The following is a 27721-nucleotide window of genomic DNA, read 5'->3' on the forward strand; positions in this document are numbered from 1 at the left end:
TCCTATGAGTAGAGGTCCCACCATAGGGTTAGGGTTCCTATGGGTGTGGCATTTGGGGCTAGGCTTAAGGTTCCTATGGACAGGGGACTTGGGCCTTGGGTTAGGGTTCCTAACGGTAGGTACCCCACCTTAGGGTTAGGGTTCCTATGGGTATGGGATTTGGGGCTAGACTTAAGGTTCATATGGGTAGGGGAATTGGGGCTAGGGTTAGGGTGACTGTGGATAGGGGTCCCCTCCCTAGGGTTAGGGTTCCTTTGAGTACGGATCCCTGCTTTAGAGTTAGAGTTCCTATGGGTAGGGGTCCCCACTCTAGGGTTAGGGTTGCTATGGGTAGGAGACTTGGGGCTATGGTTAGGGTTCTCAAGGGAAAGGGTCCTTGCCCTAGGGTTAGTGGTCCTATGGGTAGGGGATTTGGGTCTAAGGTTAGGGTTCCTATGGGTAGGGTCCCTGCCCTTGGGTTTGGGTTCCCATGGGTAGGGGTCCCCACCCTAGGCACTCCATCCTTCAGATAATGAGTTTAGAGGCAGTATTCAGGGCCATAAGAGAGAGAGAAAAAAATCCCCCCAAATACCTGATCTCCAAATACACCTGCTTCAAACTCTATTACACCTATTTGAGTTTGCACTTCTGTTTCCCCTCGGTATTTATCATTACATTTTTGTATCTGTGAGTAGGTGGTAGAGTCAGCATATGAGTTTCCTTAAATTATTTAGGCAAGAAAAGAAAATGCATATCAGGACAATATATCTATAGTGAGGATAAGAAATTTGAGATCTGCTAAATAAAAATGAAAAGGACTCAGTGGTCAGACTCTGATTCAGGGAAGTGTCCAGTCAGGGAAGCAAAGCACTTAAATACCTCTCAGGGACATAACTGCAACTAAATCAGAATTCAGTCCCTGCCCGCTGTATGGTGCTACTTGCTCAAGCGAGTCCAGCCCTAAACATTTAATGAAAAATCCAATCCAAAATATCCCTTTACAAACTGGAAAACATGTATGAACTTAAAAAAAAATTTAATTGACTTGATTTTTCAATTAGACTAAAGCAAATTGACATAGCACAAAGAGAAACAAGAACATTTAAAAACAACCACTCTTGTAAGAACAGCGGGAGCCTGGTGTAACAGTTATACAAAACAAGCATTTCCAGCAGTCCTGGTCTCTTTTTCTGCCTTTCTGAGTGGAGCGCATGGGATTCAGTTCCTGCTTTCAACATCGTACTGTACTTGATTTCAGTTCTTTTATTGGAGATTTGGTATACATACAAATACATGACACGTCAAAGCTAAAATGGCTTTCCTATAGTAATGAGTAAAAGATAATATATAAGTTACTGATACTCATACTGAAAGTGATAAGACAACATAATATTGTTAAATAAGTATTGTAAGAAGGGATCACTGTAAATCCTGGACATGATGACTGAAACTGAGATAATACTTTGAAATAATGCTTAACATCTCCTATATGCACACACACATTATCTTAATAAACCATTTATTTTGTCTACTTATTTGAAACATGTTAAAATTCTTTAGTTGGGAAACTAAGGACCAAAGTCAAATCAGCTCTGTTTTGTGTCTCAGAAAAAAAATCTGCTATTGCATTTGTATGCAAAAGTTAGCAGATTATCTTTTTTATTATATGGTCAATATGTACCATGCATCAGAAGTTAGAATCTCACCGTTAGGCTCTGGCCATAGTAGCTGAAACTGTATTAATAATAGCTAAGTTAAAGACTAGTGTTAGCAGTGTCCTAGCATAGTTTCCTGGACCAGCATAAAAAGGGTATTTGTTGTCTGAAGTCTATTTTATGATTATGTTATAGGCTACGTGCGAGGCTAGTTTGTAATGCAATTTGGCTATCAAGATTTCTGGGGGGAGGGGGGGGAATTATTTTCCATACTGGTCACAGAAGCCATGTTAAAACATTTCAAAAGTAGTGTGGGCAGATTCAGTGATTCCAAAATGATTTCCAGCAAGTCATAATCTCATTTAAATGTACACAGTATGTGCTTGGGCTGGAAGACAGTAAAAACTGAAAAGCACAATAATTGTAAAATGCATAATTAGAGAGAACAGATTCCATACAAAATGTTCAGATGCATCTTAAGGCTGCCTAATCTTCATCAATCTTGTAATAAAATCATTCCCAGTTTTTTAAAAAAAGCTATAATGAGTTTAAGTGATTTAACAATTTTAAAATTACAATAACAACTTCTACTTGCCAACTGTCATTGAGGTTTAGCCTGGAAAAAAATTAAGCTATAGGATTCTAAACATTTTTAAAAATATGTAAACTACTAAAATTAAAAAATTATGAAGTAACAGCTACTTCTTTTGGAATATGATTACCATTTGACTGGGAAAATGTATTGATTTCTGGAGTAACTCTGCAGAAGAACTTGTGACCACGAGAATCTGTGTCTACAAAGACGTATCCTGGAGGAGATGGATAGTTTGCTGGGCAGATCTCTTGTTTCTTTGGAGTATACTCTGTACGATACATGGTTTCATCTTCAAAATGAGCAGAACTAGGGACTACAACACGTAGAGGTTTGAAACTCTGAACTGGAATTATCTCATGTGGTATATAGTGAGACCTGAATGTGGTCAAGCCATCAAATTTTCCAGTAGGTTTTGGAATTTCCTGATGTCTTCTAATAATTTCTTGCCGACAGCTGGCCCAAGCTTGAAAGTCTTCCTTCATTGTGGTGTTCCCCTGGAAAGGGACATTACTTCTTCTTCCATAAGAAACTGGTCTTATGGGGGCAACAGGACAGATCACGTGTGGAACATAATCAAGATGGCTTGTGGAGTGTAAATCCATATTACCTGGAGGTGGAACATAATCTCTTATCTTGCGAGCCTCAGGCAACGAGACTGACCATGGCTGAAAACGATCCCGGAATTCAGTGCATCCATCAAAGTGAGCATTAGACCCAACTTTAGTGTATTCAGGCTTGCAGCTTTTTGTAAACTCTCCAAGTAGCCCTTTAAAATCATTCCGGTGGGTTGTCAGATCTTCAAAGGGTTGGCTGCTTGGCTTGTATTCTTCCTTTGGTCTTACAAATTTTGGTTCCAGTTGATGAGCGATGTAAGAACTGCGATGATTAGTAACACCATCAAAAGGTACATCTGAAAGTTTGGCCACACCTGGAGGCTTAAAGCTTTGTCTGGGGTTCAGCTCCCTAGGAACAAAGTCATCTTGAAATGTAGTAGAATTCCCAAACTTTTCTGTAGGGGGATGATAGGTGTGTCCCAATTTATTTGGCTCCCTTCTTTGAACTTCCCATGATCTATAGTCATCTTTAAGACAAAAACAATACTTGATAGAAAGAAAGATTACAGATTTTATTATTGATTTGTGGCTGTCCCATATTAAAAAATCTAATTTCTTCTCCCACCAACCCTTTTGATCAAAAGAGTTGAGTTTCAGTAACAAAGATAATTCTGTTTTACTATTAGATACAGGAGTTCTGTTTACCTGCTACTATGGGAATAGACCAAACAGCCAGTAAAATGCCACCTGGTACCACAAGATGATTATTTCTTTTAGAAAAAAGAAATATTTTCTATGTACATACTTGATTTCTGTTTTCTATTGCACACAAATATCTGTATAGAGGATATGTCTACAAAAGTCTACATTTTATCTCAGGACTGTGGATGAAATACATATAAACAAAAGGTGACTGAATTATGAACTATAATTTTAGTGACAGATGCTGGTGACATCTTAAACTACAAGTGTACAGAAGCTGGTGAATAATAATATTGTTATCAAAGATATTCTTTCCCCTCAGGCCCAGTGCTGCCCAATTCTTTCTACTACCTCTACTTTTGCCACTACGCGCTCTTCACTTTCTAACAACTCTACCCCGATTCTTCTAACTTCCTACTCTGAGTGGCCTCACCTGATCTTCAGCATCTTAAGTATCTTTCTCTTCTAGTCCTTGGTCTTTACCATCAGAGCATCTCTTGCCTTTCATGCAGGCAGCTCTAATAGGTCATAGCTCATAATCCACATTCAGATATTTTTAATCTGGATTGTAGAGCAGATGTGCTACAATCAAATTTTAAGTACAACATCTCATATGTAAAAGATTATTTGTATACCAAGGTAACCTGTCAGGATAATCTACAGGGACGCTGTTTAGGAACTGTTGCATCAATAAGTAACAGAAGATCATCTTGTTGAAACAGGTCATCAGCAGAATGCTATACCAAGTATATAGTAAAGACGAATCTGAAATCAAGTTTGTTTCATCAGTCTATGTAGAAAAACAGTAATTGTGAACTCAACCACAATAGAAACTAAGGTATGCTTGGACCTCATAGTGGAGACAGTGATGGTCTTAAAACAAGGTATATTGTCCTTCCAGCAAGCTCCAGTCCCATTCTAAAAACTGGATTCAGAAGGTGCCCATCACCATGCCGAGTCTGAAAACACCTGAGTTGTACCAAATGTTAGCTCTTCCAAAAGCATTGCTAAATATTATTGATATCCAAAGCTTCAATTAAGTCCAGCAGCAAAGCAGGAAAGCGAGACTCTTGGCACATTGCGTCCATAATAATATTAACATGTTTCTATTTGACATTGTTTAATAATCTTTCTTACCAAAGGAGTTACAATTTTCTCCAAATGTATCTTGAAGATGTGCTTAGATTATAACTAGCATTAGAACCCAAAGTTTCTCTCTCCTTCCCTTAGCTGGTTTCCTATATTTCTGCCACAATCTAACAGCTGCCCTCCTTCCAGTTGGGAAAACCTGGAGAGGGCTTCTCTTTCAGAGCCTATTAACGTTAATTCTTAAATTAATAGAATCCATTGCTGAGAAACATAGGGTATTCCCTCTTCACTACTGTCACCTATTGGGCCAGAGAGTAAGAGACCAAAGTCAGAAATCAAACCTCAACTCCAATATGGCAGTTCAGAATACTACCATCATTGTGGCTGTTTCTCTCTTTAAAAATGGCATATGTAATTACCTTGATAGGTTGGTATGGTGTCTAATTTTCCTCCCTTAATCTGTTTTCTTTCTAATGGTCTTACTAATGTCACTGGTTGTATTTTATGAAGATTATAATCTCTCCTGTATGTAGTTCCAAAATCAATCTCTCCGGGTTTTGGTTTATACTCTTCTTGTACCCGAAGAGGTCGATTTACAACATCGTATGGAAGATAATCAGACCTGAAAAGGAGAAACATGCAGTACTGCTTCACAATGTTACCTTTTTCTGATCGAGACATTTGTGACATTTTTCCATATATAGAAACTTAACAAAAACTACATTGTATCCACTGTGGAAGGACTAAAACGTTAACTCTTTGAAAGCAATTGCTGATTTAGGATCAGCATCATCAACATCATAGGATCAATAATGAGAAAATAATCATTCAACAGATATTTGGAGTCTGACATATGGTGTATTCTTTGTATGTAGTAAGGTGGTGGAATCCCTTTTTCAAACCTGACAGCAATTTACCTTTATTCATAATTTAACAAATATTCATATTTCTAAACTCTGATAAATAAAAATAAATGTGTTTTCAGTATTGTTTCATACCTTATCTGACTTGAAAAACTTCTATGCAGTTATATAAAAAGTGATCAACCAGTAAGTAGAGAGAACCCAGGGGAAAAAATTAAACTTCATTCAGGGCCAAGTATTTAAACAGTGCAGGTGGAGAACTGAAAGCAAAAGGATCCAGCATTTTCCTGGGTAACTGCTTTTGTATGTGGACATTGGATAGTTGGGCACCCAAACAGGTACAATATCTACATGCAAAAGACTGTTTCAGCACACAGGTACTGACTTTTGGTGAGTCCTGGATTTCTAATGTATAAACGAAGCAGAAAAACCATCCCCACCACAAAAAAACCTTTCAGATCTTTTTTAGAGATAAAAATGAATCCCCAAAGGACAAAAAAAAATTCCTGTGCATGCCATCTGCCAACTCTAAAACATGATTGACTTGTGCCATCTTATACTCAAACTTTATGCATATATATCCTTGAAGAGAATGAATAATCAAATTATTTCACAATGGAAAATGATTCCAATAAACAGAGCTGTCTTCCCTAAATGAAAAAATACGAGGACACTATAGAATAACATCAGCTCCAAAACACATTGCTTCAAAATATTTACTTAAATGTAGTGATTCCTTCCATTCTTCCATGATGTGTTTGGTACTCCTCCTTTGGCTTAAGACTCTGGGGTGGAGGGAGATTGCCATACTGGGGATATTTGTCCACGTATTCTGTCATGAGGCAAGCTTGTCCTCCAGTATCATAAATCCTTGTGGATTTATGAGGGCAATGATGGCGCCTATATAAGAAATTGAAACAAGATAATTTCAAATAGTTTTTATCTATGGGAAACACACTTCAGATATTCTGAGTGTATAACAAGAAATAGGATTGTCATCACAGGTATCTTGCATCTAGAGCACTTCTTCTTGAGCGTGAAAGGGAAACAAATTATTTTGTTCTGTAGTTATGAAGGATGTTACCATTTATGTAGCACTGCATAGGCCACAACAGCACAGGAAGAAAGAATATTTATTGCATCCTTAGTACAGAATAGGGAGGATGAATATAGCTGTCAGTCTTCTAAATGGTAATCAGTCACCTACCCAACTCACTCTTTCCTTGCATTCTTTTCTCTGCCAAGCACTGGCTTCCTTCTTTCATGCTATTATTTCCCTAATCTGTAACAATAACTCAATACCTCTCCCTACTTCTCTGATATCTTGCCCTTTCTCTTTTCCTCATTCCTTTTCTCCCTGTGTATTTCAATACGTCTTTCACCATTTCTCATAACAGTGCCAGTCACCTCCCTACTTTACACAATCTCATCACAGCTGGTGCTATGGCATTCTGAACTGCAGCTCCAGATCTCTAGAATAAATCTCCTGGATCTATCCCTCCTCAATTCTCATCTCAATTTATTTTTTTCACACCCATATCTCTGAAATTCTCTATCCCCCAAAAGTACTGGCTTTATTTTTGTTATTGGGTGTATATGCTGTATTATGTCTTGTACTATTTAACTCTAGTAATTTTGGGATATGATTTGCAAGAAATTATAATATACAGGTTAAGGTTTAGACACATTGGGCCTAATTGTCATTTACACAGAGCTTCTTTACACCTCGCTAGCAGGATAAAGGAGCTTAGTTTAAATGTGATTCAGAATCATCTTCCATTAATCTCAATCACAGTTTATATACAAAATGCAGCCGGATTGTATAGAACAGTATTACAGGAACTAGTGGGTGCTTTCTGTCTCTTGACGTATTTATTAAAAAATACTTCTTCAGATTTGATTGAATGAACCATTAGCAAAGAGAAGACTCATTAAACAAGAATGAATGGTCAGAATTTCTTAATTTGCTTTGTGTAGTGTGCACTGGAATTATGCTAGCCTCTCTCTCCCTTAGAGGACAGACGAAATGAAAGTAGGTCCTCCTATATCTGCTAGCTCAATTCCAGCAGTGGTTCAGGTACAAGCTAATGAGAGGTTACCAAATATAAAATGTTACTTGGTGAATAAGTGAACTTAATGAAAGGCTGTACAAGAATCGCAGACACAGTGACAAGATCTGGAAGGGCAAAAGTGTATGTCAATTACTAGATAAAAATACCCTTCAACCGCAGGAAACTAGACATTCAAAGAACAGAGTGAAGACCTGCAGAAAAATTGGGCTAGCAGTGAATACTGAGAAGAAGAAAAAATTGAATCAAAGTGAAATAAAAAATTAAATAGACTAAAGAAACAGGCATATAGGATTCCTGCTGAGAAAAGTAAAAAAGGAAACAGAGAAAGGAATTACCTGTGATTGGAAATCCCTAAAGCTAGTTTTAGTTGCACTTTGGGCCATGTGATTTTGGAGCTCACTAGTTAGATTAAATGGTTAAGTAAATAACCTTACATAACAAGTCAGTCTCAGCAGATGCATCATGTGGAGTGTATGGTCTGTTTGAGCCTCAAGCTGCCAATTTATTTTCAATCAAACTGGTCTACCAAAGGGATAACAATAACAACTGAAAATTGCACAATAAAGTAGAAGGTTCTGTAAAAGATAATACTCCCATGTCACTTATTTATCACTAATGCTCCAATCCCACCATTAACTGCGACCTGACGGCAGGGCAGCAGCAAAGAAAAATGGGAGGGAGAGAAGAGAAGGTTGCGTTACCTCTGATGTCACAATCCCACCACTTAACAATGAACTGAGCAGTTCGAAAAGCACTAGGGGAGGGAAGGAAAAACAGGAAGAGAAGAGATTAAAAGGGAAGTGAGAAGGTGTTTCTTCTGATCACATAGCTCCACCCACCCTGAATTTTTCCAGGGATTCATCTATGCTGTATAATATTCATTCACAAAGTACAGCATGTACTCCAGATTTCACAACTAAAAACATCATCTTAAGGAGCAAATAGAAAATACTATATATAACTATCAAAAGCTAGTTAACAAAACAGACTATCAGATTCATACATGCCATCAGAAATAGTTTATTCCAACAGGCACTTATCACATGGATTTTAAGCATACAGCCCACGAGACGTTGAAACAAACAGCATAATATTCACACAAACAGCAGCTTCATTTTTGCATCCTCATACCTTTTTCATCACCTTATTTCAGAAAACCATGCACCTACCACAATACCTATTCCTAGGACCCTACCAAATTCACAGCCAGGAAAAACATGTCACGGACTGTGAAATCTGGTCTATCCCCATGAAATCTAGTCTTTTGTGTGCTTTTACCCTATATTATAGAGATTTCACAGGGGAGACTAATGTTTCTCAGATTGGGGGTCCTGACCCAAAAGGGAGTTGCAGGGGAGTCACGGTATTGCCACGCTTACTTCTGTGCTGCCTTCAGAGCTGGTCAGCTGGAGAGCGGCAGCTGTTGGCCGAGCACCCAGCTCTGAAGGCAGCACCCAGCCAGCAGCAGTGCAGAAGTAAGGATGGCATGGTATGGTATTGCCACCCTTACTTCTGCACTGCTGCCTTCAGAGCTGGGTGACCAGAGAGTGGCGGCTGCTGATTAAAGGCCCAGCTCTGCAGGCAGGAGCGCAGAAGTAAGGGTGGCAATACCATACTGTGACGTTGCACTCTATATATGATTTTATGAAAGTATGCTGATGAGTGTGAATATAATGTAACTAAAATATGCTTCATGCAAAAGGTCTCTTGTAAGGTATCATTACAAAGTTTATAATCTACTGAGTGTGGTCATCCTATTTGTATAAATGTATCACTCTTGAATCTAAAACTAGAAATATGAAATATAACTCTGAGGGCCTATTATAATTATGCAAAGTGTGGGCCATTAATGGTGGTTTGGAATCTTGATGGCTCCCATCAACCAGGACAATTAACTGTGGATGGCTCTGTTTGCAGGCAGGCCTTCCTGTGAGTCAGGCTGGGAGGAATGAAGGCTTGGGGTCTTACAGTGATATGTGATCATGTCACCTGAACTGGAATCCATCTTTAACCTGGTGTTTTTCCATTGAAAAGGAGGGGTGGGAACCCAGAGGAACAAAGGATTCCCGCCTTATGCAAAAGATATATAAGTGGGTGGAACAGAAAAAGGAGTAGAGTCATCATGAGAAATCCCCTAGCTACCACCTGAGCTGGAACAAGGGCTGTACCAGGGTAAAGGATTGTGCCCAGACTGGAAGGCGTCCAGTCTGTGATAGAAGCTTACTGAAACATCTCTGAGGGTGAGATTTTATCTGTATTCAGTTTTCTTACTGTATTAGGTTTAGACTTGCATGTTTTATTTTATTTTGCTTGGTAATTCACTTTGTTCTGTCTATTACTACTTGGAACCACTTAAATCCTACTTTCTGTATTTAATAAAATCACTTTTTACTTATTAATTAACCCAGAGTATGTATTAATACCTGGGAGGGCGGGGGAACAGCTGTGCATATCTCTCTATCAGTGTTATAGAGGGCGAACAATTTATGAGTTAATCCTGTATAAGCTTTATACAGGGTAAAAAGGATTTATTTAGGGATTGGACTCCATTGGGAGTTGGGCATCTGAGTGTTAAATTCAGGAACACTTCTGTAAGTTGCTTTCAGTTAAGTCTACAGCTGTTAGGGGACGTGGTTCAGACCTGGGTCTGGGTTTGCAGCAGGCTAGCAGGTCTGGCTCAAACCAGGCAGGGCTCTGAAGTCCTAAGCTGCCAGGCAGGAAAGCAGGGGCAGAAGTAGTCTTGAGACATCAGTTTGTTAGTTTTTGTTGTTTATTTCAGGATCCTACTTTCAGAAAACTGCGGGGAGCCAACAGAAGTCTCCCATGATTCCCTCAGTGTAGCTTATCTATCAGAGATTATATAAAATCATTACAGAAACCACAAGTGAAACAACCAAACTTTTATTCATTAGGGGGAAAAGGAATGGAATGAACAAAGGAATGAGAGGAAGGATTAATAATACTGAACAGATTAACAACCATGCACTCTTTCACACAGGAATTACAACGGGACGAGTGATAACTGCTCTCTCTACCCTGTCCAGGAGCTGCTGCTGAGACCGGGACTCGATAGATGATGACGACTCTCCGGACCATGATCACCACTGGAACAGCTACCGCAGCGGATAATGGCGATGAATGACGATGATTCAGGTGAGAGGCCCAACTAACTTCCCACCCTAACCCCTTTGCGACGTCCTGTCTGCAGGTGAGAGCCCTAACCACTCGAGGTAAAATCCCATGGATGGATGGATGCTTCCCTTCAAATAATAAACCCCAACAATAATCTAAATTTTTTCCCTTCCGAGGTGAGCTGTTAAATAGGCAGATAACTGGTGTCTGACCACTTCCCTTCCTTCCAAGGTGAGAGCAAAAGGAGAAGCAACGCCTTCCCGCTCTTTCCCAGGCTATATAATCCTTCTGTTGCCTAGCAACTAGCTACTAGATTTCCCGCCTATTCTTTCCTTTCCAACATGGCGGCCTACTTCTTCTTTACAAACCAAAAGGGCGAACAATAAACAAAACCATCTAAACACTGTTACCAAGTATCAGGTCATAATTTGAATAGGATGGAATTTACAAGTTGGCAGTTCCCAAGGGGCTTTCTGTGATCCAACCTGTCACACATACCATGCCATCCTTACTTCTGTGCTGCTTCTGGTAGAGGTTCTGCCTTCAGAGCTGGGATCCTGGCCAGCAGCCGCTGCTCTCAGGCTGCCCAGCTCTGAAGGCAGTGCTGCCACCAGCAACTGCAATGAAGTAAAGGTAGCAGTACTGCAACCCCCCCCCTACAATAACTTTGTGACCCCCCCCAACTCCTTTTTGGGTCAGGACCCCTACAATTACAATGCTATGAAATTTCTGATTGAAATAGCTGAAATCTTGAAATTTATGATTATTAAATCCTATGACCATGAAATGGACTGTGAATTTGATAGGACCCTATCTATTCCAAATGGCTGTTCTGATATCATCAGATTCATACACTCAGCTGTCTCTACATTCTGTACTCTGTTCTGCAGCATCCCCCACACTACCCTCATCATTGTTATATCTCCTGCACTTATCATACTTGCTACAAGCAGAAACAACATCCATTAGAAAAATACTTTCCTCCTGAAGGACCCTGAAGATTATAATGAATTAAAAATTTAAATGGAGTCCATCAGTGTTTGAATGATCAAAATGTGCCATGACATTTTATTTTTGTCAAAGAGAGCCAAAGCATCTCTAGCAAAAAGTAATTATGCATGACTGCATAAGACTCCATTATTTCTGATGAGTCAAAATTGTTAACTCAGATTGAATAATCCCATAATATACAAACAGTTACTTGATTTTAATGGGACTATTCAGGAGTAAGGTACTATCAATGTGAGTAATGGTAGCAGACTAGGGCTTACAAATTGTGAAATATAAAAGATATGCACCAAAAAACATACACGGCCTGATTCTCATTGACACTGAGGCTTTTTTACGTTGTCCTGGCAGTGTAAAGAGGACTGAAAGTGGGAGTAAGTGGCAGTGTCAAGGAGGCCTTAATGTAAATGGGAATCAGCCTCAGAGAGTATACTTCATGGCTTTGGATAACTGACAGATCCAGTTTGGGGTTTAATCCAAATGATAGTCTCTTAATGATAATTTTTTTATTATCTTTCTAGAAATGATTACAACCAAATCACAACTTTTAGAGAGAGAGAGTGGAGAATGAGATCTGAATTCTAAATATCTGTTGAGAACCCATCAATCAAAGGATGAGACATGACTAATGAAATAGGTTACTTATAATTTGGCTAATTGAGAACTATTTGAGTCTCTGATTTATGTGTCTTGCCTACAAACATGTTACCTACACTTCATTATTATCTTTTATGCTAGAATTATTGATCTTTTAATGTACTTTGAAGTGCATGTGTTCCTGACTCATGAATGATTGATGTCAGCTCTGGTGGGTTATGTTTTCTTCCTTCCATGAGCAAGACTGCTAATTTATTGCTTAGATAACATGTTAACAGATAAATTTCAAAAAATTTAAATAGACACCATTTGGGCGAGCACCTCAGCTTGTATAAACTGGTGTAGCTCCGTTGACTTAACAGAGCTATGCTGACTTACATCAGCCAAAGATCTGGCACATAATTTGTTTTCTCATGCCAACAAGATTCATCCCTGAGAGCTTTCTAGAGCATTCCCTCCCATAGAATAAGATTTATTATGAGAAAAGTCTCCTTTAGGAGACTTTAAATCATTAAGAGTTTATAAACAAAATAAATATCTCAATAAGGTTTTTAATTGCCAAGGTAAACATCACCATCTGAGTGAAAGAAATTATATTTGGACACTAGATTACTGAAACTATTCTGCTGCTTAAATGACCTGAGTTCCCTAGTGCTGGCAGGAAAAATAATTCTGGGGGGAACATACATGATTTATAGACAAAGAAACGTCTCATTGAAACTCTTTAAGTAGAACTAGTAAACTGAGGAATGTGGAAATCCAGTTTTCATGACAAAAGCAAAATTAATCTTTAGCAAGTAGTTATTCTCTTATGTGAATGTGCAAAGAGAAGGTTGTTGTCTGTTTTTGCTGATTCCTCAGAGTCCTTTATAATTGTGTCATGGATTGACTACCATTGAGAGAGGCATACTGTATATCTGCCTGCCAAAGGACAACACCTTGAAACATTAACATCAATGAGCGTTATACACATAGACTGAGGGGACAACAGATTCTATAAAGAGAATTTTTGTGACTGTCATACCTCATCTATGATATTTACATAGTTAGATTCTTGCAACTATCTCAAAGTGCTCCAAACAGCTAGATGAATACCTGCACAGTCAGAAGAAATGTAACCTCCTTTCCTGCCTGCATTTGCCTCTGGTGCTGCTAGATGATCAGTTTGATGTTGGGTTGGATTGTAACATTAAAGGTAAGTCAGCATGTCATCCTCCTCCTTGTCTTCCTCTTTTCCCTTCATCCTTTCACACACTGCAAGCCTCTATCTGAAAGTGTTTAAAGTCCTAAACCTTATTTTTTGAATAGAAGGCTGAGAGTGAAATTTTCCTACCTAGCTAATTAATTTCCATTATGGGAGCACACCATTACGGACATTCACCCAGGATGCTCTGGGCAAAATGGCTAGAAAACCTAAGTAGTGTAGGCTTCCCATTATTTTTCTTCAGTTCTGGAATGTCACTGGGGAAGCCTGCCAGCACACCAGAAGGAGGAGAAACTGGGGTATGAAAATCCCCAGGGCAATCCCTTGACTGACTGACTGACAGAAGGGGACTCCTCATTCATCCAATGCGACTGGAGGTAGGGTGGGTTTGTTTTCTCTACTGAGTCAGCTGCAGACTATCCTCCAAGGGAGAATTAGTAGTTGTGTACTGGGCTCTCTGTTATCTTTGTCTCAGGCCTACTCTTTGCTTGGTGCTAGCACGCTAGCAGATAGATACAAAAAGTTAAATAAAAAGACTCAATAAAGACAGCTAAAATGTAATATATAGTATCTTTGAGATGTCAAGGAGGATAAATGTCTCTAAAAGTTTCTAATGTTTCTATAAGTGAGGAACCATGGGCTTTGCTGCCTGCCTTGCTAATGAGCATAAAAATCCTCAAACCACACCCTAATTTAACTGCCTGTTTCCTTCACCTAGAGATGAACCTACTGCTTCGTAGCCTACATGCCTGTCTCTTCTGACATCACTGATCTGACCTCCCCTTGTATCCTTCCCTTCCACCATTTTATTGTGCTTTCTCTTGGTTTCCTATTGCTTTTCTTGTTTTTTCTGTATAAATAATATCAGACAAATCCAATTCACCAATATTAACCAGGCATTCACTTCTCTTGAACATCAAGATTTCTTTACCTGAGGGGTAAGGAGGACTGAAAAAAAATGCTTGTTATCTTGAGGAACAATAAATGTTTATATTTACTTAAATATGTAGTCATGATCAGTATATTGTTACATACATTCTGAAATTCCTCATCAGAAATATCTGGACAGTTTTTTGGTATGTATATACAGCCCCACATGTAACAATTTTTTTAAAAAGTTGCATTCTAAGTGGGAGATTGAATTACAAGTCCGGAAAGAAATCTATTATCTGTAGTGCCAATCAAGATGCATATATTGTCTGACTGATGCCAAGGTTATGAAGAGTTTTCACCAAAGTCAGTTGTAGCCAACCAGGAGGCACCTTGAGTATGTATTATGATTAGTTAACATTGCTCTGGGCTGCTGTATTAGTCATTTCAGAGGGCCTGCTCCTGAAGCCCCTGGGAGACAAAACTTCCATTGACTTCAGCAGAGACTATGGGGCATATTTTTAGGAGCCTAAAGAAGCAGATAGGCATTTAGTGGGTTTTGCAAAAGCACCTCAGTGCCTAACTGCCACACCCTCAGTCCTCCCCAGGTCCATGTCCATGTCCCAGTTCCCCACTCTCCCTTGACTCCTTGGCTCAGCCCCCATAATCCCTCCTCAGCTCCTCTTCCCATTCCTGTCTGGACACTGTCTCACTTTCCCTGACTCACCACCTTCATAGGCTCAGCTTCTCACCCTCTTTGCATTCCAATCAACCTATTTCTCCTTCTCCTTGCTGCCTGAGCACCAGCAGTGGGAAGTTTGAGAATACTGGGGAGACAGTCTCCGTGCCCTCAGTTCTTGTGCCTGTCACCACAGCAGTCTCTGTCTGCCAGTAGAGCTATTGTAGGGAAAGTCCTGCTCAGCCATTGTAGCCCTGGAATGGAGTATGCTCAGTAGAAATGGAATATTCGGAGAATTTTGCTGCCAAATGCTAACAAGCCTTTACCAAGCACATGTAAACTCATAATTTGGCAAAATTTTCAATTATTTTTCCAGGGACAACAAAAGGTATATCCCTGACACCAGAGTGACCCTCCTGCCAAATTTCAAGACCCTGCTCTAAAGCATGGAGGTGCTAGAATGTCTCAACAAAATGGTTGTAAGAATTTTTTAACATGGGAAAATAACTTATTTTTTCCTAACCTCGTTCTGAGAAATAGCTAAACTGATCTTGATTACATTAAACAAACAAACAAATAATAATCTTCCAGAGGCAGACACCCAGCATGGAAACTTTCAAACCAAACGGTTAAAATTTGGCAAAGTTATATCCAACTGAAAACAGTTTTATAAAGGAAAGTGTCAGGAAACCTATAATAAAAACTAAAAGATTGCATAATTTACAGTGTGTGTGAAGGTTATTTAGGCCTCCAGTCCTGCAAGGAATTCTGCACTAGCAGATATTTGTGCCTGAGTGGAGCCCCACTGAAGTCAACGAGGCTGTGTGTGGCTGCAGGGATCCTCCCATAGGGCACTCCTCACCGCAATGAGGCCAGTTTGTTTTCTTTTTAACTATTTGGAATGTCTATTTTTTAATTGTTCTGATTATTTTAACTGAAAAATATATATTTAAATTCTCCATTTACCTGCTGAATGAAGAGCTCCTGGGACTTTCTTGCTTATTCCATTTTCCTGTGAACTGTTCTGTAGTGTTCCATTTGATTAATCCTTCCTGTTTCCTTTTCCGACAGTGGATGGACTTCCTAACAAAGACTAAACATTCTCTTCCACAGTGCTCTAGTACTCCCTAATTCCATCCTTAATTTTCTGTTGGGTTTACAAGCATTTAGATGTATTGAGTATTAAGTATCTAACATTTCATTCAAACTTCCCCTTTCCTTTTATCTATCATTTATTGAGAAATTATTATCTTCCTCAGGAAATTATAAAAAGCATGAGGGGAGTGTAAAAGGACTGGGAGATTGACTAAAAAAATAAGTTTTAGTAAATAGTTCTATATCTTTATATACCAAAATGAAGATAAGTATAGGGAGAAACTCTTGTATATGGGCAACTTTCTTGTCTATAAACAAATATTACTCTTAGATATAGTCTGGGAGGTCATCTAACTACTGCACAGCTATTCTCTGCTCCTGAAGGCCAGAATTCACATCCTATGTTTGCCAACTGTTAACGACTTTTATATCAAGCAAGCAATCTGAATCCTGACTCTGTTCACAGGCAGGGGTTCATTTTCTTTAATATTAACGTAGCACATTAGCAACTCATGGGAAATAAGGAAATAAAAATGTTTGCTTCTTATTATGGAAATATCCCAAGAACAGTTGGTAGTTGATACCTGGTCCATTCTCAAAAAATATTACTTGGAAACTGGGAAGGGGGTCTGGGGATATATACTCCAGGGATAGCAATAAAGGATTTAACCATTATTCTGAACAAATGCAGTTACAAGAACATTTTTCTGGTTTAAAAAATAACAACCAAAACTTGCCTTTTAAGCAAACCAACTGGGAGATGATCATTTGTACACTTTGGGGCAATCCTATATTACTGCTAGACACATCCTAGACTTGAGAAGCTAGGAACTTTAGTGGTGACTGGTATACAGAAAAGTCTCCAGCACTGACTCTGACCCTGAGAAGTGTTAAGCATTTACAAGCTGATGGGAGCTGACTGTGCTCAGCCCCTGCAGACACCCAGTCTTTTTGGCAGCACAATTATTTGTAGGAAAAAGTTGTTGAAAGCATACATTTTTAATTGGCACTGAAAAGGGGATTCAGCCTAGGGAGAAGGGTGTCTACTCTCCATATTCTTAAAATACTCTTAGTAATGTTAATATTCAACAAATAAGGGCCAGATCTTACAACCCTTAGCTATAGTGATTAGCACTTATTCGCATGAGAAATCCCACTAAGCACTACAGTGAGGTGGTTACACACTTCCCCTAGGGAAGCTCTTCCTGAACTTCAGAGATTCACCACCCAAGCTCAATTCACTATATGGGCCAGGGCCACCATTTGTAACACAATACCCTAGACTGTATTGCTGGCAGTGGGGATTGAACCTAGAACCTCTGGATACAAATGCCGAAGACTTTACTACCCGAATTAAAAGGGACTATTCATGAGTAAATGCTGTTCAGTATGGGTAATGGCTGCAGAATCTAACCTTTAATGCACTGTCTATTCTGAGACACAGAAACACCTTCTGGCTGACATTTTTGTTCCCAGGACCTAACTACAGGTAGCAGAATTATTCCCTCTGTTTTAATATTCAGAATGAAATATAAATGTATCTAAAATAATTCAGAATTACGGTATGTAAGACTCTAGCAGATTGCTAAATAGAACTTGTGCAATATATCACAGTTTTCTTGTGTGTACATCATAATGCCCAGGTAACACTGCCAAGCAACTAGTCTTCCCATAAAAACAGAAACACTGTAGTGCTACAGCAAAGCAAATTTAATGAGCTGCCTAAAACAATAACCTCTTGAGATTTTATTGACTGCAAAGCCTTCAGCAATGTGTATTTTAACCCAGTGGTTCTCAACCAGGCCTCCAGGGCCCCCTAGGGAGCCCCGAGCAGGTTTCAGGGGGTCCGCCAAGGAGGACCAGCATTAGACTCACTTGCAGCTAAGGGCAGAAAGCCGATGCCCCACCACAGGGCTGGGGTGTTCACATGCCCTGATGATTCTGTGTCCTTGCAAGTGACCACTGTATTATGGTTACCACCACCCCGCCACTTCCCTCTCCAATTAATCTGGCGTGTCCTATTTGTCCTGGAACTTGCAATGCCCCCTGCATGTGAGAGAGGTGGTAGAGAGTTGGGAAAGCTGGTTCTGTGCTCCTGTACAAAGTGATGCCAACTCTCATGGTTTTATTTCACAAGTCTCATGATACTTGATGTTTTTCTTAAAGGCACAGATCCAGGATTTATGTGAGAATCTCAGCTTGCTTGCTTGCTTTGTAAATGTTTAGCTCTCATGATTGAATGAGGGCTAAAATGTGAACCCTAACAGTTCCAGTACTGAATGCAAATAAAAACACCCCAACTTGTATTATTTTTTAAATCTCATAAGTTTTAAGCCAATCATATGATTTTTTTCAAGTCTGAGTCATGATTTTGAAATTTTCTGAGGTAGGTAATACTGCATTCCAGTGTACTACCCATAGTGGGAGGAGGTAGTATTCCCTGTAGGACACCTTCTTCCTGACCTACCCTTTTGCATGAGCCTCACTGGCTTGAACAGGCTGTAGGACAATGACGAATTGGGCCTCTTCCAAAGGACATGGTTGAAAGTAAGACAATGGCCAAGCTCCGCTCCGTAATAGTGAGCGGAGTTGGCTGTGAGCAGGGAAAGGATTAGCATGTTGCACTTATTTAAAAAGGATGAAGAGCTGGTGTGGCAGTGTTTTCTACCCAGGATGAATTCTAGATGAGTTAGCCAGAATTGCTCCCACTGCTGTGCAGCCCGTCTGCAAACACATTAAAGTAGGGCCATGCTTTAAGGCACAATCTAAATTTAAGACCCAGTCTAGACTACATAAAAAGGTGTTTAAAAAAAATGAATTAACATTTTAAAACCACCTTTTCTTAGTCTAGACAAAGCCTAAGTGTATTTCACTTCTACTAAGAAGAACCCACATTCTTTTCCTTTTTCAGAACAGTACTCCAAAGAGAGTTGAAACCTGTCTCTGAATTCCCTTTTCTAAAGAAACCAGATACTTTCTTAAAAAGCTGTTTTTACTTCTCCAGACTTAATCAGGCCATAGTGGCAGATGTATATTAGGGCTGTAAAATGTGGCTACAGTTCACAGAGCTTAAAACAAAAGTCAAGGGCAGGAATTCACAGTTGTATTGTGTCCCCTTTATGTCAACTCTGCTAGTGTAAGAGACCACGGAACAGCTGTAAAGCCTTCTCCACTGGGTTTCAGAAGTCCTCCTGGGCAGTCAGAACTCGCATAACTGGTTCTGAAACGCCTCCTTTTCCCTGGAGCCCTTGGAACAAGGGTGTGCTAGGCCAGTGGTTTTCAAACTTTTTTTCTGGTGACCCAGTTGAAGAAAATTGTTAATGCCCATGACCCAACGGAGCTAGGGATGACAGGTTTGGGTATGGGAGGGGCTCAGGGCTGGGGTAGAGGGTTGCGGTGCGGGGGTGAGGGCTGCGGGGTGGGGCTGGGAATGAGTGGTTGATGGTGTGGGAGGGGGCTCTGGGCTGGGGTAGTGGGTTGGGGTGCAGGAGGGGTTTAGGGTTCTGGGCTGGGGACGCAGGCTCTGGGCTGGGGCCATGGAAGAGAGGTTTGGGGTGCAGTAAGGGGCTCTTGGTTGTGGGGGGCTCAGGGCTGGGGCAGGAGATTGAGGCACAGGGTTGAGGCGCGGGCTTACCTTGGGCGGCTCCCGGTCAGCGGTGCAGTGGGGGTGCTAAGGCAGGCTTCCTGCCTGTCCTGGCACTGCAGACCCATGCTGTGCCCCAGAAGTAGCCAGCAGCAGGTCCGACTCCTAGGTGGAGGCGAGCAAGTGTCTCCTTGAGGCTCTCATCTGCAGGCACCGATCCCCTTCCTCAGCTCCCACTGGCTGGTTCCTGGCCAGTGGCAGTGCGGAGCCGGTGCTCGGGGCGGTGGCACCATGAGGAGCCCCATGGGCCCCCCACCTAGGAGCCAGACCTGCTGTTGGCTGCTTCCGGGGCGCAGCGCAGTGTCAGAATAGGCAGGAACTAGGCTGCCTTAGCCAGGCAGCACCGCTGATGGGACTTTTAATAGCCTGGTCGGCGGTGCTGACCAGAGCCACCGCAACCCAGTGCCTTCTAGTCCATGATCCAGTACTGGGTTGTGACCCGCACTTTGAAAACCACTATGCTAGGCTACGTTGAGATAAAGCATATACGGGTGTGTGAGTAGCAGTATACAAGCTGGCTAATCCACAGTGAAACAATGTTCTGTAGATTTTTTTTTTTCATTTTTGGCTGTATCCTCATTCAAAAATTTAGGGAAATCTTCCACCTTGGGTCTAGAAGAGATGGTGGTAAAATGCACATGCCCTTAGACAGGGTCGCAATGAAACTGCCCTTGAACAAAAAGAAAAGGAGTACTTGTGGCACCTTAGAGACTAACAAATTTGTTTGAGCATAAGCTTTCATGAGCTACATGCATGCATCCGACGAAGCGAGCTGTAGCTCATGAATGCTTATGCTCAACTACATTTGTTAGTCTCTAAGGTGCCACAAGTACTCCTTTTCTTTTTGCGGCTACAGACTAACACGGCTGCTACTCTGAAACCTGCTCTTGAACAGTATCAGAGTGTTTGAAGGGAAGGAGGGACAGTTTGGGCTGCTTGGAAAAAGCAGATTTTGGGCCCCAAAGGTTCAGTCTCCAGACGCAGGGGATCTGGTGTGTGGAGGGAAAGTTCATGTTTAGGATAGGGGAGGTACATGCTCAGCGAGGTTTGACCCAGGGTCCAGGGGGTTTGGGCTTTGGCCCTAGGGCAGTTTGGTCCCAAAAAGTTTGGTTCTCGGGACAGGGGGTTTTTGGATCCAGATGGGATTTGCTGATTCGGGTCCTGGGGCACAATGGTGCTGGAACAATTTGTAAGATCCATTGACCCAAACTGTAAACCCTGTATATAACGTTAACCACTTCCAGCCAAGGGGCACGGCAGCGCCTGGGCTGGGCAGGAGGTTTTGGATCCCGGGAAGTTCGTGTCCAGGGAGGCTGGGCGCGGTCCCGGGGCAGAGGAAGTTCGGGTCCTGTTACGGGGCTGGCGTTCGGGTTCTGGTCCGGAGGCAAGGGGCGCTGGTCCCCGGGCTGCTCGGGGACGGGGGAGGAGGGCGCGGTTTGAGGCTCCCTGGGAAGGGGGTTCGGCCCTGCGAGGGCGGGTCCCTGTGGGGGGATTTAGGTCTCCCAGTGGATCAGGCTTAGGGGACTCGGGGAAGGGGCCGCTCTTCGGAGGTCCCCTTTGCTTCTTACCCGCAGGTACAAATCTCGCACAGGCACCGCTTCTCCTTCATCCTCCCGCTACCGCTACCTGCCCGGCTCTCCTGACCCGCCCCCCAGAGCCACGGTAACCAGGCAAGCGCCCCGTCGCCTGGCAACCGCCTCGGCGTGCTTCCGACGGCCCTCTCCCGGCTTCCGTAAGTCGTCACAAAGAGGGTGGAGACAAAAGGTGCGCGCAGTCGCAGCGACTTCCGGTTGTGGGCAGTTGGCTGTGCTGTCACGAGGAGAGGGGGGTATTCTCGGGGTGAGTGACCAGCCGGGCTCTGTCCTTCCCCCGGGGGCCCGGCCTGTGCCCCCTGCCCCCAGTGGAAGAGAGCTGCGGGGTCTCTCAATTGCCTCACACCAGGCTGAGGTCATCTCCGGATCAGCCAGAGTGGGCGGCAGACGGTGTGTTTAATCCACTCCACCGGCCCTGCCTTCCGGGGTCCCCCCGGCTCTTCATCCTCCACACCCACGGTACAGCGGGCGGGGCCCACGGTCACTCCTGCGGTGGGTGGGCCCGGCCACTCGTAATAAGAGTTGGGGTGTCCCCACGCACACCCACGCTCCGCTGTGCAGTGTCTTGTCTACCTGGCGGTTGCGTTGCCCTCCTTGCCAGAGGGGTTTGCACGAAAGGGGCACCATTAGTGTGACCTGCAATCAGTTAAACATAAATAAAGATCAAATACGTGTGGGTACTGCACATGTGCTCCCCAAGCCCCGCGACAGCCATTGTGGTTTTACACTGTGCTTTTCCTTCTTTAAAAATGATTTTCTCTACTTTGACAGGTTTCAGAGTAACAGCCGTGTTAGTCTGTATTCGCAAAAAGAAAAGGAGTACTTGTGGCTCCTTAGAGACTAACCAATTTATTTGAGCATAAGCTTTCGTGAGCTACATCTGATGAAGTGAGCTGTAGCTCACGAAAGCTTATGCTCAAATAAATTGGTTAGTCTCTAAGGTGCCACAAGTCCTCCTTTTCTTTTTTCTCTACTTTGTTGCTCTGCAAGACGCACATGATGAAGCTTACAAGCATCTAAGCACGTGTTACTTTACTCATGAGTGTTCCCACTGATGCCAATGGGACTACTTGCGTGAGTAAAGTTGCACGCTTGTTTAATTGTTTGCAGGATCAGGGCTTGCATAACTATCTGGGGAAACAGTCAAACGTATTATTTATGCAGAGTGCTGTCAAACACACAAAGTAAGCACACTGGAAAAAGAGAGATCCGTGATTCAATTATAGTCGCCACAGGAATTTTTACCTATTTTTTTAAAGAGTGGTGGCTGCCAAATTTACTGTCCCTTTAAATTCTGTGTGTGGTTCTGCCCAGTTTAAATGGACAGATTTCCACTGTGTATTTGTTGTATTTATAAACAAATACATGAAAAATGTATATGATTAAAAACTGAAAATTTGTCTTTCTGTTTGTAAATCTTTTTGGTATCTGATTTGGAGTGATTGGTGCTATAGAAACATAATTTATTAGCTACCTAAGTACTGCCCATGGATGGGTTTAGGTTTAGTTGATATTTATATATAAACTAAACTATAAACACTTGTGTGTGCATTTAAAAAATTCAGATATTTCTTGAGTTATGCTAGTATAAAATGCTTTTTCCTTATTCACAGAAATAGGTAATCATGGTTCTCTCTAGTTTGGAGAAGATGATTGGACTCCAGAAAAAGCCTGCCAGTATCAGGAATATCTGTATACTGGCTCATGTGGACCATGGTAAGAGGGACTTTTTGCTATAAGCAGTCATTTAGAGATATGTTCTTATGTGTTCGGATTAAATTGTAAAAGAATATTTCTGTCATTTTGCTGAAGATAAGTGTTTCAAACCATTGATTTCTCATGTGTTTAAATTCATGGGTTCAGTTCAGGGCTGATTTGACCCTAGGCACAGGGCCACTGATAGTGAGAAGTCCTCCTAGAAGGCACCCCTGCAATCAATGTCCTATGGTGTTGGTGGGGGTGGTAGGCAACATAGCCCCTAAAGTGGACAGTAATGGCCAATAACGGGGCATCTCAACAACTGCTGGGTGATATGCTATTCATATTCCCCCTCCCCCTTACATAGCTGGCTGTGGAACTCTGGCTGTAACTTAAACATTTAGTGGAGTGTGAATCTGCTGTAGGGTGCAGCACTGATCCCTGGTGAAAGGTGGTATAAATTGCCCCCCAACCTCACACCGCACTAGTGGGCAGTGGTATTACTTGTGAAAACTGCGCTCATCCATACTATTTGGGGGGAAAAAATGAAAGGGAAAGTATAATGAAGTCAAGTGATGTCTCTTCACTCGCTGGATCAGCGTACATTGAAATCTGAAAAGTCCCTTTCTTCCCTTGGTATAGACTAACTGCCTTGCATTTTTGTGCCGAGGCAGGGTGGCATTAATGGGCGTGGGAGGGCTGCTATAATATGTGGCTTTTAAATGTGGGGAGTAGGCTATAATAAAAAAAAACAAAAAAAAAAAACCCTCCCAAGCCACATTGTAATAAAAGTAATCAAAACACGTGTGTACATGGGACTAGGTTGTGTATGTGCATGCACACATTAAATGATATATGTGTTCCAGAAAATGAAGAACTTTGTTTAAAATTGGTTAACGTTACTCAAGGGCACATATGACCAACACAACCATATAAAAGCCAGGAAATCCCTAGTTAAGCCGAAAACTGTGAATTTACCTATCTTGCTTTCACTGCCTACCTAAGTTGTCTTTTCCTATGGCTTCTACGTAAAACATGGAACTTTGATCATGTGGAGTGGTTAGAAATTAATATTTTTTTATTGTTTAGAATGTTTAATTGGTAGTGTGTTGTAGTAAATGGTAGGTGTCTATATAGTGTTTTTTTAGTTGATTTTTTTTTAATTGTGTTGTGCTGGATGATTAATGGAAGAAATATTTTGCTGTTTAAGTGGAAATAATTTGAAATAGTGTTTATTGTTTTGGGAGGTTATTGTTTAATAGTAGTGGTTAATCTTTATTTCCATGTTGTAATGAGAAGTTATGGTTGGGTTTTTGTTGTTGTTTCTTCAACATATTCTTTTGGTCACAGTTAAGGTTGCATGTTTTTTGTGGAGATGGAGATGAGAGGCATATCTTGTCAGAGGCAGATGTAGGTGATATTGAGTAACCATAACTGGTTTTTAATAAAGCATTTTTATTAATTTTTTTAAAGAAACCTGTGTGCCTGTTGATAGTTACTAGGTTGTAACAATATCAAGTTTGATAACCCATTGGTGTGTGTGTATTTAAACAAAGTCACTTATTTTTCTTTAAAGGCAAAACCACTCTAGCTGACTGTCTGATATCTAGCAATGGAATAATCTCCAATCGATTGGCAGGAAAGGTACAGTTATAATTAATTATAATTATAATATAATTATATAATTAAATATAATTAATTAGTCTCATTTTTGAGAGTTCCTACAAATTTTCTTCCAGACATACCCTTTCACATTTAAAAGAATAGCTTAGGAAAATATCTGTGTACAAATTTATCACCTCTTTTTGTGGTCTTTTATTTTAGCTGAGATATCTAGACAGTAGAGAAGATGAGCAGATCCGAGGAATTACTATGAAATCTAGTGCTATATCACTGCACTTTGAAAAAGGTAAGGTAGAGATGCTGCACAAAAATGTACAGACTACTGAGATTTTTTTTGCTTTGCTTTTCCTTCTATTAATTATCACTTTCAAGTTTTTTCCTGCAGTTAACTCCTGGATCTCTCCCTTAGGCCTTGGTTCTGCAGAGATTTACATTTTGCAACCTTGTGTTTTTAACAATTCTAATTAAAAAACATAACCACAGTTTTACTTCTCTGTGGTGCACATGCATTCGGGAATTCAGTGGGACCCACTTGTGCTTAAAGTTCAGGATGTGAGAAAGTCTTTGGAGGATCAAGGCCTAAATGAGCCAGATGTAGACATTTATGAGTGATAACATCGTATGAACATTGTGCAGCATATCTTTCTTCATCTTGGAGTCTGCTTTACAAGTGAATTGTGGAGGAAAGGATCTTTTTTTCTATAGCTCTTCATGCAAAAATGGCCACTGTATGCAAATATGTAACACACAGCATAAATTTGTTGAAAACTGGTTAAGTGTTCATCACTTAAATCCCCTTTAAAGTTGAAATCTTTTCTCTGCTGAAAGAAAAGGAATACTTGTGGCACCTTAGAGACTTCATCTGATGAAGTGAGCTGTAGCTCACGAAAGCTTATGCTCAAATAAATTTGTTAGTCTCTAAGGTGCGACAAGTACTCCTTTTCTTTTTGCGAATACCGACTAACACGGCTGCTACTCTGAAACCTTTCTCTGCTGAGTATTCCAAGAAGAATCATGTGGAAATGAAGTGTTCTTTCACTCCTACATGGTGGAAGCATGTTGATTGGAACAGTATTTGGGAAGTTTCTACCTCTAGTGTAAATGTTCTGTGGATGCTTGGAACTTCAGTTTTCATGCTACCTTCTATTTTAGAGGTGGAAGTGATGGGGAGGATGGTTCAGTCTCTGCTCCCAAAGTTGTGGAAACTTTCCATCATATGCACAGAAATAGTTTTTAATTAGCATTTTTATGTATCTAAGATTGCCGAACTCGGAAATAGCATCAGTTTTTTAAATAACTTGGCCACAATATAGAACAATTAACTTCTTGATAGAATGATTGTAGGCAAATGCAACATTAGTACTATTTGATGGATATACAGAATTTTCCCAGATTGGATAATTAGATTTTATTTCACTAAATTTAGTAAATGTTCACCTGTGCTGAGTAAGTGATGCTGATATCTTAGCATCAGAGAGAGAAATGCTTGTTTTTTGTAGTAAAAACATGCCTACATCAATTGATATAGAAGAAGTTACTCAAAAAAGTTTTGCCCACATTGATAATACATGAAACTAACCACACATTTCCCAACTGCTGACTCTTGAGAGCAATAGGAACGTCATTGGATGAGACCCAAATACCTGCTGTTGCTCTGAGTTTGCTAATATTTGAACTTTCCCTTACCCTCTCCATGCTGTTTTTAGATATTATTCATTACAGTTACGTTATTTTCCTTTGTCTCCTGGAATGGAAATGATGATGGGAAAATGTAAGAAGTGGGATTTGTTAAAGTTGGCCTTTGTAAGTGTGTGGGGTGAATTTTTGTACAAACCTGTATTTTGTATTTTCTTTTAAAAAGTACTACATTGTAGGATGATCAACTGTTCATTATCTTCCATATTTGTTCCCTGTATATTTTGGTTTTGATGTCTTGTTACTTTAAGTCCAAATTTTCCTATTTTTATTTTTCTAGTCCTCGGCCCTGAAACAATGGTATCAATGAACACCACCTTCTTTTGACTACTTCTCTAAGTACATCTGACTAATTCTGTAATAATTGCACACAGTCCTATTTAGAGTCTGCTATACTCTTATTTCAGGATGTCTGTTTGCCACAATGTTAGTTGTAGGTTTGGATAAGCTAAATTTGCCTGAGTGCCCTTTCTTCTTTCTCTCCCCCCATCTTCAAGTATGGGAGCGATTGGGCAGAGTAGATTTCTACCAGGCTGATATAGTAGAGCTAACTTTGAGAGATAAAATAAACACATGGGCACTAATAACCTATGTAAGCCTTTCCGTTTTAGTTACATTGTGATTATAAAGTAGTTGAGGGCAATGTGGGGTATGCAAGCATTGGAAGACATGGCTAGCTTTATGCTTGAATAGCATTGCCTTGCTTTTAATTTTTTTCCACTATCTTTATGCTCTTTAGCGTTTGTGCTGACATTTAGATTAATTCTTTTATTGCTTCTTAACACAGAATTGGTTAGATTTTTATAAAACTGCATGCATCTTTTTCATTAGTATTTGTGACATTTTGAAAATAGAAATGTTGAACTCTCCACTTTAATTTCCTATTCAGTTAGGGAGCAGTTTTAAACTAAGCTTTCAATGTCTCCATGAGGCATTTACTGGTGTCTCTGTGAAACAAGACAACTTTTCTGGGGAAAGTGGGAGACTGTTGTATTTACTTATTTTTGAATGACAACCAGAGAACTTCCAGACTGTGATTATTCTTTCTTCATCTTCCTGGTTTCAGTTTAACCATTTGGTTAAGGTGTTGGGGAATTGGCTCACTTGTGCTTAGATTGTCCATTTTGAAAAGAATAGCCATGAAAGAATTAAAATACATTTCCGTGTATGTTGGTGGGAGGCTCCTGGCGTGTTTCCCCCAGCCCAGGAAGGACTAATGCCATGCCCACAATCTGTTCAGGCTCTTCCTTCTGGGCATAGCTTTATTCTTTCCACCTAAAACTCATGAAGCTATTTCCCTGCCCAAAGCAGGCTTCAGGGGTCCAGAGGCCTTTCTTCTCGTCTGTCATCCCAGCTCTAGGGTTAGCCATAAGGGA

At 40.8% G+C, this 27721-nt stretch overlaps 2 protein-coding genes across 4 annotated transcripts in view; one reads left to right on the forward strand and one right to left on the reverse strand.

The window, feature by feature from the left end:
• Positions 1–1031: 1031 nt before the first annotated feature.
• Positions 1032–21436, reverse strand: SAXO2 (stabilizer of axonemal microtubules 2). Of its 2 annotated transcripts, XM_074964795.1 has the most exons (5): positions 21306–21428; positions 15966–16146; positions 6158–6337; positions 4994–5196; positions 1032–3310 (listed from the first exon to the last, which is right to left on the reverse strand). In XM_074964795.1, exons 3-5 carry the CDS (start codon positions 6274–6276, stop codon positions 2319–2321), a joined length of 1314 nt encoding a protein of 437 aa, XP_074820896.1. In that variant the 5' UTR covers positions 6277–6337; positions 15966–16146; positions 21306–21428; the 3' UTR covers positions 1032–2318. The 2 variants fall into 2 exon arrangements, with proteins under 2 accessions (XP_074820896.1, XP_074820894.1); XM_074964793.1 differs by lacking the exon at positions 15966–16146 and having other exon boundaries at positions 21306–21436.
• Positions 21437–21502: 66 nt separating this feature from the next.
• EFL1 (elongation factor like GTPase 1) overlaps positions 21503–27721 on the forward strand; it is a 150953-nt gene continuing 144734 nt past the window's right edge. Inside the window, exons 1-4 of one of the 2 annotated variants that reach the window (XM_074966436.1) lie at positions 21503–21576; positions 22943–23045; positions 24604–24671; positions 24852–24936. In XM_074966436.1, coding sequence (XP_074822537.1) covers positions 22955–23045; positions 24604–24671; positions 24852–24936 — 244 coding nt within the window. In that variant the 5' untranslated portion in view covers positions 21503–21576; positions 22943–22954. Of the gene's footprint in view, positions 21577–21682; positions 21789–22942; positions 23046–24603; positions 24672–24851; positions 24937–27721 lie in introns of those variants that run through there. The other variant, XM_074966437.1, reaches the window with a different exon arrangement.

The sequence above is a fragment of the Natator depressus genome, chromosome 10 (assembly GCF_965152275.1).
Source record: "Natator depressus isolate rNatDep1 chromosome 10, rNatDep2.hap1, whole genome shotgun sequence".
NCBI classification, from domain to species: domain Eukaryota; kingdom Metazoa; phylum Chordata; order Testudines; family Cheloniidae; genus Natator; species Natator depressus.